The sequence below is a fragment of the Apteryx rowi genome, unplaced genomic scaffold (assembly GCF_003343035.1).
Source record: "Apteryx rowi isolate R43461 unplaced genomic scaffold, aptRow1 scaffold_27, whole genome shotgun sequence".
Classification (NCBI taxonomy): Eukaryota; Metazoa; Chordata; class Aves; order Apterygiformes; family Apterygidae; genus Apteryx; species Apteryx rowi.
The window spans coordinates 919,728-934,410 of record NW_020449085.1 but is presented as its reverse complement, the minus strand read 5'-3'; the positions used below and the strand labels follow the sequence as shown (position 1 = coordinate 934,410).

General features: G+C 65.0%; 1 protein-coding gene across 1 annotated transcript; it reads right to left on the bottom strand.

Moving 5' to 3' along the window:
- Positions 1-1,531: 1,531 nt before the first annotated feature.
- Positions 1,532-5,188, bottom strand: NR2E3 (nuclear receptor subfamily 2 group E member 3). Its single transcript, XM_026068336.1, has 8 exons — positions 5,131-5,188; positions 4,154-4,304; positions 3,156-3,259; positions 2,810-3,055; positions 2,550-2,731; positions 1,963-2,203; positions 1,780-1,885; positions 1,532-1,664 (listed from the first exon to the last, which is right to left on the bottom strand). The coding sequence occupies exons 1-8, from the start codon at positions 5,186-5,188 to the stop codon at positions 1,532-1,534; spliced, it is 1,221 nt and encodes a 406-aa protein (XP_025924121.1).
- Between the last annotated feature and the right edge of the window lie 9,495 nt (positions 5,189-14,683).

Sequence of the window (14,683 nt, the reverse complement as noted above, 5' to 3'; positions counted from 1 at the left end):
TTTTCAGCTCGCTTCCTCTAACGGCCGAAGATTTTCTTCAAGGCAGATATGCACTAATGGGCCCTAATTTAGCTGTGCCTAATTGGCAGAGGGGGGAATGACTGGGTAAAAGTGGGTGCTGAGCCACGGTGGCTTCGAGCCCCTTCCTGCCCCAGGGTGSTGGATGGGCAGCTGGACCTTTGCCAGCGAGGGGTTGTGGAGCATCTCCGCTCCCTTGACCGTGCATGGGCTGGTGGCCACCAGGAGGTACGTGGGTTTGCCCTGGGCTGGTGACAACTGGGGGTGCAGCTCCATCATCCCAGGGCACCTCAGGGACGGGATGTCCATGGCCAGGACAACCTGGGCTGAGCAGCAATGGGCTGCGGTCAATGTTGGGATGCTGCGAGCGTGACTTCTGCCCGGCCCTGGCAGWGCTGAGAGTCATGGTGGAGGACCGGGACCCATGTGCGAGCCTGCGCCTGCCTCTGCCCTGCTCGCCGCAGGGTGCCAGGGCTCCCCTGGGTGCCGCTCCAGCCCCTCTTCCCCCACGGCCGAAGGCGAAGACCAAATCAACCACAAGCAGCAGGACCTCCAAAAGCCCCCTTTATACTGAGTATGAAACCCGGGTGAGAGCGGCGACCGCCGGGAGGTGGGGGGCCAGGGCCCCTCCCCGCCTGCCCCACGGCTCGCAGCATGGGAGTCACCGCCGCGCTGCCCCAGGTCTCCCTGCCCTGGCAGTGGGGTKCAGTGATTGCGGCCGCGTGGGGCCCCCGTCCTGGGCTTGGTGGCAGCAGGGCCCCGTGGGTGCGCTGGGTGCYGGTCCCAAGGCGAAGGCAGTTTGGACGGGCGCGAGGGTTGGGCCGGGCTGCGCTCGGACRGTGGCGCCCGTTGAGGCACCGACCCTGCTGCGGTGCTCCGACGGCATCAGGAAACACCATGGCTGATGAGTGGTTTGGGGGGGGGTCCGAGCACCCCCACGTGCCCTTACCCGGAGCTGCCACCGTGGCGCAGCCATGGGCAACATCCCCAGGACCCCAGCCACCACCTCGGGGACAGGGACTGGGCTGCGGGGCACGTTCCAACAGCCCAGAAACCACTTGCGATGGCCTTCACCCACCGCGGCGAGGGGACCTGTGGGAGGAGGGGGARGTAGGTGGCACGAGGTTGGGACCCGGAGAAAAGGCCTCTTGGAGCAGGCATGGAGCAGCTCTGCTGGACCCTTCCCGGGCCTGTGAGGTGCCGTTTTCCCGCGCCACTCCGAGTGCTCCCCCCCATGCCACCTCCGTCAGTGTGCCAGCACGTTTCCCATGGGATCCCCCCCTCCCGCGAGGAGCAGCGGATGCAGGGTTCAGTAATGCCTACGGCCCCAGTGAAAGCAGCAGTAGGACCAAATCGCCTAGGGGGCCGGTCCTGAAAGCCAAAAACGCTATTGCCGGGTCATCGTGGCCATCAGTCAATCCGGCTTGGCCCCACGCGCCGTAGCGCGGGAATAACTCGCTACGGGACTGGAGGGAGCATCCCGCGGTGCTGGCGGCTCGAGCAGCGGCGCGGGTCAGTTCTTGAACATGTCGCAGAGCAGCTTCTCCATGGGGGTGTTGCCAATGGTCCGGCGGAAGAAGAGGAGCTCGATGCGCTCGGAGGAGATGAAGCGCAGGGCCGGCAGGAGCAGGAGCAATTTCCCGAACCTGGGGAGGGCGAGTGGGACCRGTGGGTTCCCCACATGCCAACGGGCCCCAGGGTGCTGTGGGAGGGTGCCGGGTGGGGATGCTCGGCACGGTGTCGGGGGGCCGGCGGTGGTACCTGACAGGCTGCCCGGGGTAGTGCGTCCGGTTGTGCTGGCCCAGCATCACTTGGGACTGGTCCTGCAGGTTCTCCACCTGCTCAGGGTCCTTCAGGCCACGGGTCTCTGTAGGGAGAGGAAAGGCACTGGGGGCAGTCAGGAGCTGGTGCTGAGCTGACCCTGGCCAAGGCTGCCCAGCTCACCTGGCTTGAAGAGCACCACAGCCTTCATGCAGGCAAACTCGGTGGGGTCGACAGCCAGTGCCTTGAAGCGGGTGAGGGTCTCCTGCAGGAGACGGACGTCCACGGTGGTGGGTGCCAGCTTGCCAGGGGCGCCAGGGGCCAGCTCGGGCACGGCCAGCAGCGGGCAGCTCTCCAGGGGCATGGACCACTGGATGGCACAGAGCAGGAACAGCTCRCTCCAGGCTTCCTCCAGCAGGATCACCTGCAGGGACCACGTCAGCCCTGGTGCAAGGGGCTCCAGCACCCCCTTGCCACCTGCCGACCCCCCTCTTCTTGCTCCCCAGCTGTTCGGAGCACATCTGGCAGAGGCTGTCCCCCACCTACAGCATCCCCACATACCCAGAGGGACACTTCCCAGGGGGCAGTGTCACCCGATGCTGCCCCAGGGCTGTCCTTATCTGGTGAGCTGTGGTGGCCAACACCATGAGGTACTCTGACCCCCCCCCCTTGCCTGTTTTTCCCAAATCCCCTGGGAAAATGCCCCTCCCCTGTTATCCTGGGGCCCCCCATGGGTACCCATCACCCTGTGTCGATGGCCCTGGTCCCACCTGGTCGCGGAAGGGCAGGTTGGAGAAGACCGGGAGGTTCTTGGCCCACTTGACRGCCATGAAGAGGAGACGGGCCGAGGTCTCGTAGACATTTTCGGGGCTGCCCACTGGGTAGGGCGCTAGTTGGTACTCGCCAGTGGCCCTCTCGGGCTCGCTGCCTGTCACATCAACGGTCTCATCAGCTGCACAAAAGCCAACAGCTGGTCACCAGCGGCGCCACGGTGTCGTCATCCCCACCACCACCAGAAGCAGCCACCCACCATCCTCAGGCTCCAGCTTGGCGCAGGTCTCTGCTGTCATGAGGCTGGCCATGAAGCGGTGGTTGGTGGGCGGCGTGGGTGGCCGGGACCCTGGGACACTGGTGGTGGGGCCCCGGGGGGGCGGGCAGGGGGCCGGTGGGCCCTCGCGCGTGGTGGCCAGGTGCTCGGGCGGCAGCTCGGCGTCCAGCTCGATGCTGTCCAGGCGGACCTGGGCTGTGCTGCGGGGCTGCCGCTCGTTCTGCACGGCTGCAGGGGACGCCGGGGACACCATCAGCCATGGCAGCGGTGCCAGGCACCCTCGGCGTCCCCCTCCCACACCCGCCATCGCCCCCCGTCCCGTGCTTACCGTCCTTGTTCATGCCRGCTTGCAGGCACTTCTTCAGCCTGCAGGCCTGGCACTGGTTGCGGTGCGCCTTGTCCACTGGGCACAGCCCCGTCCCCGCCTGGCACCTGCGGCGGAGGAGAGGTGGCACCCGACCGGGCCGCGGGCTCAGCCCCAGGCTGGGTGCGCTGCCCCACTGGGTGCCCTGTCGCCCCTGGGCACCCTGTCTCCCGTGGGTGCCCTGCCATGATATGGGTGTCCTCTCTCCCCATGGGTGCCCTGTCCCAACAACTGTCCTGCCTTGCCCCCTGCCCCCCCACATGTGCCCTGCCCTGTCCCCCTTGGGTGTCCTGCCCCAATGAATGTCCTGTCCCCAGGGTGTCCTGCTCTGATGGGTGCCGTGTCCCACCATGGGAGCCCTGTCCCACTGGGTGCCCTGCCCCGATGGGTATCGTCCCCCCCCATAGGTGTCCTGCCTGCCCTGCTGGGCACCCCATCCCTGCACTGGGTGCCATGTCGCCTATGGGTGCCATGCTCTGATGGATGCCCTGACCCGCATACATGTCCTCTCCCCCCTCCCATAGGTGCCCTGCCCCAACAACTGCCCCGCTGGGTGCCCTGTCCCCCTTGAGTGTCCTGCCCCAATGAATGCCCTGTCCCTAGGGGTGCCCTGCTCCAGTGGGTCCCATGTCCCCCCCCATGGGAGCCTGGTCCCCCAGCAGTGCCCTGCTCCAAGAAATGCCCAGCCCCACTGGGTGCCCTGCCCCCCAAGGGTGTCCTGCCCCCCATGGGTGCCCTGTCCCAATGAATGCCCTGTCCCCAGGGGTACCCTGCCCCAGTGGGTGCTGTGTCCCCCCATGGGTGCCCCGTCCCCAAAGGAACGCTCTGCCCTATTGGGTCTCCTACTCTACTGGGTGTCCTCTCCCCTCCATAGCTTCCCTGCCCCCCTGGGCACCCTGCCCCCCCCCGGGGTGCCCTGTCCCCAAGAGTGCTCTGCCCCGCGGGGTGCCCGCCGGCCCCACCTGTAGATGAGTTTCCTCCGCACGCTCCGCTTGAAGAAGCCGCTGCAGCCGTTGCAGGCGTAGATGCCGTAGTGCTTCCCGCTGCTCGTGTCCCCGCACACCTTGCACAGCAGCACGGGGCTCAGCGCCTTGCCGGGGGCCGGGCTCAGCCCTGCGGGAGCGGAGCAGCGATGCTCGGGGTCACTCAGCCCCCAGGGCCCCCTCCCCAGCCCTGGACCCAGGCATGCCCACTGTCCCCTCAGCATCCTGCTCACAGCCATGAGGAGATGGGTTCACCGCTGTCACCCAGCTGCCTGTGTTTCCCTGCGCCCCAGGGTGACCGGCAGAGCCCAGGGCTGGCTCTGCGGGTGCCCTGGGGCTGAGGAGCATCCCTGCAGCTGCCCAGCCTTGGAGCCTGTGGGCACCCGGGGCATCCTGAAAGGTGCCGCAGCTGGGGACCTGGGTGTCCTGGAGAAGGACCAGGGACTGTGGGCATCCCAGAGAAGGGCTGCAGCTGGAGACTGCAAGTGTCCATGGATGGGTAACGCAGGTATCCCAGTGAAGAGCCATGGCCAGGCACCCTGGTGTCCTGGTGAGGGACTGTGGTTGGGGACCACAGTCATCYTGGCAAGGATCTGCATGCAGGGAGTATGGGTGTCCTTGAGCAGGGCTGTGGCCACAGACCATGAGCATCCCAGAGACGGGCTGCAGCTGGAGCCCACCGGCATCCCAAAGAAGTGCTGTGCCCAGGGACTGTGGGCAGCCTGGTGAGGTGCCATGGCCAGGGACTATGGGCATCCTGGAGAAGTGCCATGGCTGGGGACCATGGGCATCCCGGAGAAGTGCAGGCATCCTGGAGAAGGACCACAGCCAGGGACCGTGGGCATCCTGACGAGGGGTGCCAGCTGGGGACCACCGGCATCCGGTCAAGGGCCGGTGGCCAGGGACCCTGGCATGCCGGCGGGGAGCCACGGCAGCCACAGGCACCCAGTTCTTACCCGAGGGGCTGTCCTCCAGCCCGGCGCTCACCACGGAGCCCTCTGGGGACGCAGCCATGCCGGGCGCAGCAGGCGCCGCGGTGCCGAGCCCCGGCGCTCTCCCGACTTCTCCGCCGCCCCCGGCGCTCCTCAGTCCACGAGCCGCTGGGGCTCGGCGCGGTGCCTGGAGCTGCGAGGCCGTGGGCGCGCCGGCGGGCTCTGCGGCGACGTGCTCGCTCGCCTTGCTCTCTTCAAGGCAGAGCCGGGCAGATTAGCGCCGAGCGCTGTGTAAGCAGATGCCCATTTGTCATCGTCTTAATCTTTAGTGTCGCCGCGAGGTGCATCAATCAGCCACGCGATGAAGAATTAAAAAGGTGCTGAGCCCCAGCCGCGAGCCCTGCCCGYGCCCGGCTCCCTGTAACCCTAAACCCCACGACACCGAAGCCGCCGGCTGCCACCCGGCGCAGCCCCCCCTTGCCCTGCGCCGCCTCCCGGCATCGCCCCGGGGAGCCCGGCCTGGATGCGGCCCGGCGTGTTTGGAGGGAGCAGCCGGCGGGTCCCCAAATGGGGGACCCAGCGCCCCGTCCCGGCTCCTTCYGGCCTGTGCAGCGCTGAGATTGCGGCGATGGGGCGGGAGCCGCGGTGACGGGGTGCAATGGGGTGGGGGGGTCATGGGGCCAGGCCGGGAGTGCTAATGGGACAGGGAGGCTGGAGGGCCACCCGGCTGGTCCCCATGGCCCCCAGGCAGGGAAGGCCACATCCCTGCACCCCACAGCCTGGGGAGCCAGTGCCCGGAGGGCCCTGTAAGCACATAAGCCCCTTTGCTAAGGAGTTTAGAGCAGAATCGCGAAAAGTGGTAATTAAAGAGCAAGACCCCCCCCCCCAGCCCTTCGTTGCCCCCAAAGCAATTAATTAGAAGCCCTGACGGGGGTGGGAGCTAATGACGGCAGCACAGGGCGCCACTTGGGCCCCTCCCGGCTTTGGCCCCAGCTGCCAGGGGGTGCCACAGGGGCAGAGCCATGTCTTGGGGACGCTCGCTCCACGCCAGCCAGGCCGGCTGGGCCCCGGCCCCACAGGGGKGCTGAGGCCGGATGGGGCCTGCTCTCGTCACACCCGTGGCCGCGGCTCTCTACGTGCTCACTGAGCCCGGTGGGCCGCAAATCAGCTTAGCCCTGGTGCGGTGGGAGCATGGCGCCAGCCCCCGGAGGCCCAGGTGACCGCGGCGGGGACTCAGGGGCCGCCCGTGCCCGGCCCCGTGCCTGCGGCACCGGCCCGCGCCCCGCGGGACAGCCGGCACGGCAGCGGTGAGCGCGGCACCAGGGCGGCCGCCCGCTCGCACCGACCACCCCCCGTGCCTCAGTTTCCCCTTCCAGCGCCGGTGGAGGCTGCGGCGGGTCCGATCCCCCCCCCCGGCGGGGAGCTGGGCCCGGAGGCGCTGGGCGCTGATGCCGYGGAGCGCTGACGCTGCAGGCGGCCCCGGCCAGGTGGCCTGGTGGTTATGTAACCGCCGCTAAACCCTCGGGGTGCCAGGGCAGCACAATTTGGGATTTGAGAGCTTTAGCCTTTAAACCGGGGCTCGGCGAGGCCCCACGCGCCGCCCGGCGTGAGGCTGCTGCGGCACCCGGGTCCCGCGGCGGCGGTGGCGGCAGCAGCAGGGGAAACCGAGGCAGGGATGGCCACCCTGCGCCTGGCTCCCCGCTGCCAGGCCGGGCACTCGCTGGAGCCACCCGAGGAGTCGCCTGCCAGCGTTTGGCCCCAACGAGATTAATGCATGAAGGAGGTGTTTCGGCAGCGCCGCCTCCTCCCGGTTTTACTTGGAGAGCGCAGCCRGGCCTGGGGATGCTCCTGCATCCAGCCGGCTCGAGGACGGGGACCGCTGCACCCCTTCGTTCCCCCGGGGATGCGTTGGGTTCTTTCTGACTCCGGGCATGGGACTTTTCAAGCATCCTTCTTTCTTTTGGGGGGGATTTCGAGCGTCCCTCTTGGGCCACCCTTGCTTTTTCTCCCCCGCTGCTGTGCACTTCAGCCCTGTCCTCCCTGGCAGCATTACRGGGTAATCCTTCATTCAGGCCATGGCTGGTGCCCCTTCCCTGCTGAGGACTTGCAGCCATGACATGAGTGGACTGGGAAGGGCCGGCTGGGCACGGGGCCCCTGTGGCCTCGGCCACAGGATTGCCACACCATGGACCGTGCCGCGCTGCCCCCAGCTCGGGGAAAGTCGCTGGGCCATTCGGTCGGGCTCAGGTCCTGGCTCCCAAACTCGCCCTGGGCYGAGCTGAATGAGTGCCACAGCCTGCAGCATCCCTCTATCGCCCCACAGCCTCCCTCCATCACCTGCAGCGTCCCTCTGTCGCCCTGGACTGCAGGATCCTTCCATCACCCTGGACTGCAAGATCCCTCCATCACCCTGGACTACAGGATCCCTCCATCACCCTGGACTGCAGGATCCCTCCATCACCCCATGGACTTCAACAATTCTCCATCACCCTGGGCTGCAGGATCCCTCCATCACCCCAAGCTCTTGGCACACCGGGAGGCCCTGTCCCCTCCGGTAGCACCCCGACCCCCTGCCTCGAGTGCTGCGATCTCAAATCCTGACCTAGATCTCTGACAGCCGCCATCTGTAGCAGTGGCCATCCTCCTCCCTCAGCAGAATTATGACGCTGGGTTAATGCGGAGAGGAGCAAGCTGTCAGATTGCTCTGCCCCGATCCCTTTGACGGGGCTTAGGTGCTTCGAGATCATTTAGAACATCCTCAGTCCTGCCCGCGCCTGCAAAATAACCCCGTGCACCCAGCTGGGCCCACAGGTGACAGGGCGCCCTGGAAGGTGGGGTGCCGGGGCACCCAACCCAGGGACAGCGGCAGCGCTAGCGGGGCCACAGCAGGTTTTGGCTGGCAGGCACCCATGCTGCACATCCCCGGGGTGCGGGATGGACCAGCAGCGTGCGTGTCCATGGGTGCACACCGGTGCGGGGTGGGCAGCACCATCGGTGTTTGATGCCAGGCCCTCGTTCGCTACCTGCTGGGTTTCAGCCCCAAAACGCGGCGTCGCCGTCCCTCCCAGCGCAATACCCGGCTCCAGCCCTGGCACCTCAGCGTGTCACCCACTGCTCCCTTCTTGCCCTGCTATGGGGGGGGCCCCTGCTCTGCCCCGGTGCCGTAGCTGTGGGGCACAGTCCCAGCCGTCCGCAGCAGGGCCACGGCTCGCTGACATGCTGCCCCAGCCCCTGGGCAGGATCCGGCCCCTGCGATGCCCAGCTGGGGCTGGGGACCGCTGGGCATGGTGATACATGCTGACTTGGCTAATTTATCATCTGGCCGTGCTCCCCTCCTCTTAGTCAGTAAAAAGCCAGCTCTGGCGCAGGGATTTGGGAGGGGGATTAGCTGAGCCAACCATCTGCTGCCAGGCCAATAATCATCACTGCGAGGAAATCCAATAATTAAAAAAATATTGCTCCCACCCACCGGTCCTCCAGCTAACTCCATTGCGGCACCGGGCTGTGTGAACCCCCAACGCTGGGGGTCACGGCGGAGCGGCTCCCCGAACGCCCTGCCCCATCCCTGGGGACGGCTGGCACCCGTGGGCACCCCGCTGGCCCCAGAGCACCCAACGGCTCGACCTGGCAGTTTTGGGGGAGAGCCCTGGGCAGCCGAGCTGGGTCCTGGCTGGCGGTGCACGCRGCATCRTCGCCAGGCCYGAYGCCACCGTTGCAGGGCYGATGCTGGGGTCGCCGTGGTCCTCRGGGCGCCCCGGTGGGCAGAGCCACCCCGGTGGCAAGGGCGAAGTGATGTGAAGGAGCAAACATTAAACCCCGTGGCAGGGTCGTAACTCAGCTCCATGACAGATGCTGGGGCAGATGCCACAGGATTACTCCGCCTAAAACCTTGGAATCTGCTCCCCCCCCTCTCCCCTGCAGGCAGAGAGCATTTAATTACTAATTTACTAATTACCCAAGGATGCTGCTGACAGTCTCAAAAACTCCTGCCGGGGAGGCAGCCCCAGGGCCGGCTGGCCTCTGCCGGCCGTAATCCGGCGAGCAGCAGGCAGCGGGGCTGGATGCGCCGGCCACCCCAGCCCATGGAGCTGCCTCGTTTGAGGACATCTCCAAGTAATCCAGCGACGGTGCCAGCTCCCGGCAAGGCACACCTTTCCGGAGGACCCAGGTCTGCTGGGGGTGGAAATTTCTGCAGGGGGTCAGGGCTGGCAGCTGCCCTGTTGCGCCCRGGTGCCTGCACGCTCGTGCCGAATCCTCTGGCTCCGCCACATTTTGGCCAAGCCAGTCTCCTTCTCCTTGCTGTCTGGCAGCTTTGCTGACAGATTTACCCCAGACAGTGCTTTCTGGCAGGGAGAAAAGGGATAATTTTGATGGAAGAGGCCAGTTCTCTGGTAGGAAGTGCAGGCAGGGAGTTTTCTGGGATCACGCGCCGTTCTGAAGCAGATCTCCCTTTTAAATTGCAATGTCACTGCTGTGGGGGTGAGAAACTCCAAGCACGGAGGAAACCATCTCATTTTAAGGAATAACTTTGCCCTTCCCACCGTGATGTGTTAGGGTCACAGTCGCTCATGTTTCACCCCAGAAATGTTTCTTTCCCTTTCAGTCTAGGGCTCGTGTTCAGCTCACCGGCATTTTCAAATTATTGCTCTGGGACGATGCATTTCTTACTCCAGCTGGGGACAACTCAATCTTTGGGAAACCCAGGTGGGTTTTGGGCTGACCAAGGAACATGAAGGTGGGTTTGAGTGTTCCAGCCCCACAGCACCATGCCAAGCAGGCAGTTGGGGGGGCAATGGGGTCTGGCAGGGGATAGTGGGGAACAGGAGAAGATGAGGAGTCCTGGGAGGGRTGGTGGGGACCAGAAGGGGATGAAAGGGACCAGAAGGGGACAGTGTGGATGAGGTGGGGATGATGGTGATCAGGATGGAATGATGGGAATGAGGATGGGATGATGGAGACCAGGAAGGGTTGGTGGGGATCAGGAGAAGATGGTGGGGACCAGGAAGGGATAATGGCAATCAGGATGGCATGATGGGGATCAGGAGGGGTTGATGGAGCCTGGTAGGGAATGGTGGGGAGCAGGAGGGCATGGTGGGGACCAGGGCAGGACGACTGAGATCAGGAGGGGATGATGGAGACCAGGAGGGGACAGTGGGGACCAGGAGGGTTTGATGGGGACCAGGAAGGCTCAAGGGGATCTGGAGGGGATGATGGGGACCAGGAGGAGATGAGAAGGTCTAAGAGGGGACAGGAGGGATGTGGGACTCTGCCAGCCCCATGCAGCYTCCAGAGACACCAGGAGGTGGCTGTGAAGGGTTAACGTGGCTGCTGGGTGCTGAGCCATGTCCGGGACCCAGGGGAGCGTGGCTGCCAGGCCTCGGCTCTGGTTTCATGGGTAATTAGCTCTCGTTTATTGGCAGGCTCTTTTTCCCTTTGTGCACCCAGAGGGAGGGTAGCAGCCCGCAGCCCTGCCGTGATAAATGATGCCATGGGCTCCGAGGTCRCTGGATGACAGAGGGCTGCGGACGCGCGGTGACAGCTCCCACATCACCTGCTCCAAGATCTGCCAAAGCCTTCGCTGACCCCCGGCACAAGGATTAAAGTTTAATGTGGCTCTGTGGCTGACCTGGCCCGCGAAACCCGGCGCTAAGGCAGGTGCCTGCAGCACAATTCTGCTCCGCGAGCGGCCCCAGTGCTTGATCCGACGGGCACCAGGGCCAGTGTTTACAATGCCCTTTGCCAGCGTTGCCCATGCAGCCATGCACCCAGGGTGGACACAGCCATGAGCTGCGTCTCCATCCCTGCCCCGATGCCACTGCCAGTGGGTTGCAAGCGAAGGCAAGTGGCGAGTCGGGTTTGYTCCTCCTGGGATGGGCCCCACCGCACCATGGTCTTTGATGAGTGAGGATGGGCTCCACGCCATGGGCTTGCGGCAGTTGGGCCGGTTGGGAGAGTCTGGGCACATTCCCACAGACCCTTCACGTTTCCGGACACGTGAAAACGGGGATGGCCTTGCCTCACCCTGGCACTGAGTGCAGCAGAAAGCACCGTGCTCGCTCGCAGACACTTCCCGCGCTGCAAATCCCAGCAGCCACAGGCACCCGGTGCCCCGGACCCATCGTGTGCCGCTGGGCGCAGAGAGGAGAGTGCTGGCCGGACACCTCCRCTGCAGACCGACGCCGGGAGCGTGTGAGTGCACAGTGCCTGCAGGAACATGGGCAAAATGCCGAGGCGAAGGGTTTGTTTGCTCTCCCTGATGCTTTGCTCTCCTGCCCCCTGGCCTGGGGGGGTGTCAGGGCTCTGAACCGGGTGCAAGGAGCCAYGGTGGTGCTCGGTGCTGCRCAGTGTCTGCCCCGTGTGGGCCAAMTGGCCTCGCTGGCCAACCCTCATGCTGTTGGCTYGATTGCTCACATCAAACCCCAGGCAGTGCGGCGGTGGCCCCGTGGGCTCCCAGATCATGTCAGACACCTCTTGGGAGACTAGAAATAGAGTAACAGGAGGGAATTGTTCTGTTTTCCCCCCAAAGCTGGAATTGGGACTTTAACACCCTCCCTCAGGGCTGCAAGTCTCCAAGGGTTTTGCTGAGCTGCTGCGAAGGACCCAGCAGGGCAGGTTGGAGTGCTGCCTTGTGGCCAGATTCAGAGGAACATCGCAGAGTGAGGGGACTGCGGACGTGGTCCTGGAGGCCAGGGTAAGGCAGCGCCTGGGAGCCAGCCGCGGCTGCGGCCACGCAAACACTGGGTGCAAGCAAACCTGGGGCTGGCGCGGYGCCCAAGGGCTGGGCAGGGCTGAGTGCCACGGCTTGGCTTTCTGCCATGGTACATGGCACCTGGCAGCCTTTGTGCTGACCAGCCCCGTTTGGGGCCAGGGATGTCCCCAAGCCCGGGCTGAGCGTAGCATCTGTGTCCCCAGCTGACCAGACATCCCTTCTTCTCTTTGCAGATGAACTTCCTCTCCCAGGTAATTCAGGGAGGACCAGCTGCCCCACTGCCCTTGCTGATGCCCCGGCTCACAGCCTTGCACCTTGACTGCTTGTGACACTGGCGTGCACTGGGATGAGTCCCCCACAACCTGAGACCAGTCGTCTCTCAGAGTCAACCTCTTGTCTTGACCCCATGCTCTCGTATTTTGGGGCAGCAGGATGCTCGGTGCCCTCAGAAGTCCCCTCGGATAAGGACTGCCTGCAGGGTCTGCCCCCTTGGCCACAGCACCCAGCACTGTCAGCCCCCATGGCTGGGGCTGTGGTGGTGGGGTGGTCCTGGTGGTGGGGCGGTTCTGGGGGTGGGGTGGGTGCCCTGGGCGGCTGTCAGGCACCAGCAGGGGATGGGTGCGATGCCAAGCATCCCAGGAGAGCCTGTATTTTAGCTGGCAGTGCAGAACGGTACACGCGGATGGGCCCCTGTGCTGCCCTGCATCTCTTCCCAGGTGAGCACCGCGGTGAAGACTGTGGCCGGCACAGATGGGCCGTTCCTCCAGCCCTGGAGCTGGCTGTGTGCCTGGGTACGGCAGAGGTTTGGGGGCACCAATGGAGGCGGTGCTGGCACAGGATGGTGGGTCAGGGCAGGAGGAGGGCAGCGGTCTTTGCTGTGTCTTGTAGTTGCAGTCCCAAATTTGCCCCTAGCTGTGCCCGCAGAGGGGGATGGGGCAGGCTGCATCCCGGCAGGGCAGATCGAGCTCTCAGGCTCGGTCCCAGCATCCCCGCGGATGCGCCGGCACTGACTCTTGGTGTTTGTCCCTCCAGGTGAGCAGCTCCAGACAGGTAAGCATCAGCGCCCGCCCCGCACGGTCTCACTGCCAGCACCACCTGTAACAGGGCAAAATTCTGCACGGCCTGGGATTTATTCAGCTCCCATGGGTGCCTGTGGGCCTAGCCCACTTGGGCTGAATGGGGATGGCCTCCCAAGCCCCTTCATGGAGGGTTGCCCAGTCCATGGAGACTCTGAGTGAGCCCAAGGAAAGGGTTCCCACCAGGAACAGGGAAAGAGGGGCCAAAGCGGTGGGTCAGCCCCATTCCCAAGACGCAAACCTGCATCGGGCTGCCRACATCCCTGGAGCTCCGGGCGGCCCTGACGCGTGGGCCCATCCCCAGGTAGCGGCTGGGGCAGCAAGCACGGCAGCGTTCTTCCTCTGCGAGGGCCTGCTGGGCCAGCACTTCGAGGTGGTGCCCAATGGGGTGGCCGAGCCCCAGCCCGGCGACCTCTTCCTCTTCCCGCTGGCCTCCGCGGGCCCCGGCTGGTGGGGCGCCCACGCTGGCGTGTACTGTGGCGACGGGGAGATCATTCACCTGGAAGGTGAGCTGAGGGCTGGGGGACAGCGCCGAGGTGGGTGCCCCCGAGCCACAGAGCCGTGGCACTGCATCTCTGACCACAGGCGCCGCTGGCCCCGGCTCGGGGCCCTTCCCAGAGAGCGGGGCAGGGATCGTGGCCAAGCATGGCAAGAGCCATCTCCTGAGGACGCGGGGCCCAGCCAAGGTGCTGAGGAAGAAGGGAGGGCTGGACCGGGCTGCGCTGCAGCAGCGGGTCCGCGCAGCCATGGACGAGGTGGTGGAGTACAACGCCGTCACCTGCAACTGTGTGCACTTTGCGCTCGCCCTGCTGGACCTGGGCCAGCTCGCCACGGGCACGGTGCGTGCCCCTCACCGCCAAGGCCGGGCCTCTGGCGTTGTCCACAAGCACCCCACCGCTGCTCCACACCACGGGTGAGTGCTGACAGGGCATCACCAGAGCCGTCTTCTCTCCTAGATCTCCCCGACGCTTCAGTGAAGGAGGCTGCGATCCAGCCCAGGGCCTCTCCAGTACCGGAGCATCCTTCCCCAGGCTGGCAGCGGGATTTGGGAAGGAGCTGCATTGCTGGAGCTGCATCTTCAGCTTCAATATATCTCCCATCTTTTTTTCTGTGATAATAAAAGATTGCACRTAAGTGAGCCTGTGCCATGTTACAGAGGGAGGAGATGGGCAGCAGTGTATATATTTGGCGACAACGGCACCTTTTAAGCAGGAGACCTCCTGTGTGCCCCTGGAGAAGAGTGGGTGAGAGATGGGAGGGGGGCTGCCATGGCTGGGGATGGTGAGAGGACTTGCATSGTGGGTGCCACCACCGCCGGGGCCACGGGACGGCCACCAGGACTGGGCAGGGGTGTCCCACAATGACAGCTAGGTGCCTGCCATAGTCTCAGGGTTTGCAAAGTGGTGGGTGCTGTCACCCACTCCGCGCTTGTCCTTCCCAAGGTGCRGGGCCGAGGCAGCCCTGCAGACAGGCTGGAGGAAGGGGCTCCCACCGATGYGGCTGCTGGGTCCCCAATGGGCACTTGCCTGCATCGCAGGGATGCCCGGGGGAGCAGAGCAGGRCCATGGTGGGAATGCCTGGAGGTGGCTGATGTTGCACTAAAATGGTTTCAGGGCATGAACCAAGTGAGCATTTTCACTGGTGCCTTTTCACATTTGCTTTCCTCTTTTGGGAAAATTGTTGGGTGGAGAGGAACCTCATGAAGTTCAACAAAGGCAAGTGCAGGGTCCCGCACCTGGGGAGGAATAACCCCATGCACCAGTACAGGCTGGGGCTGACCTGCTGGAAAGCA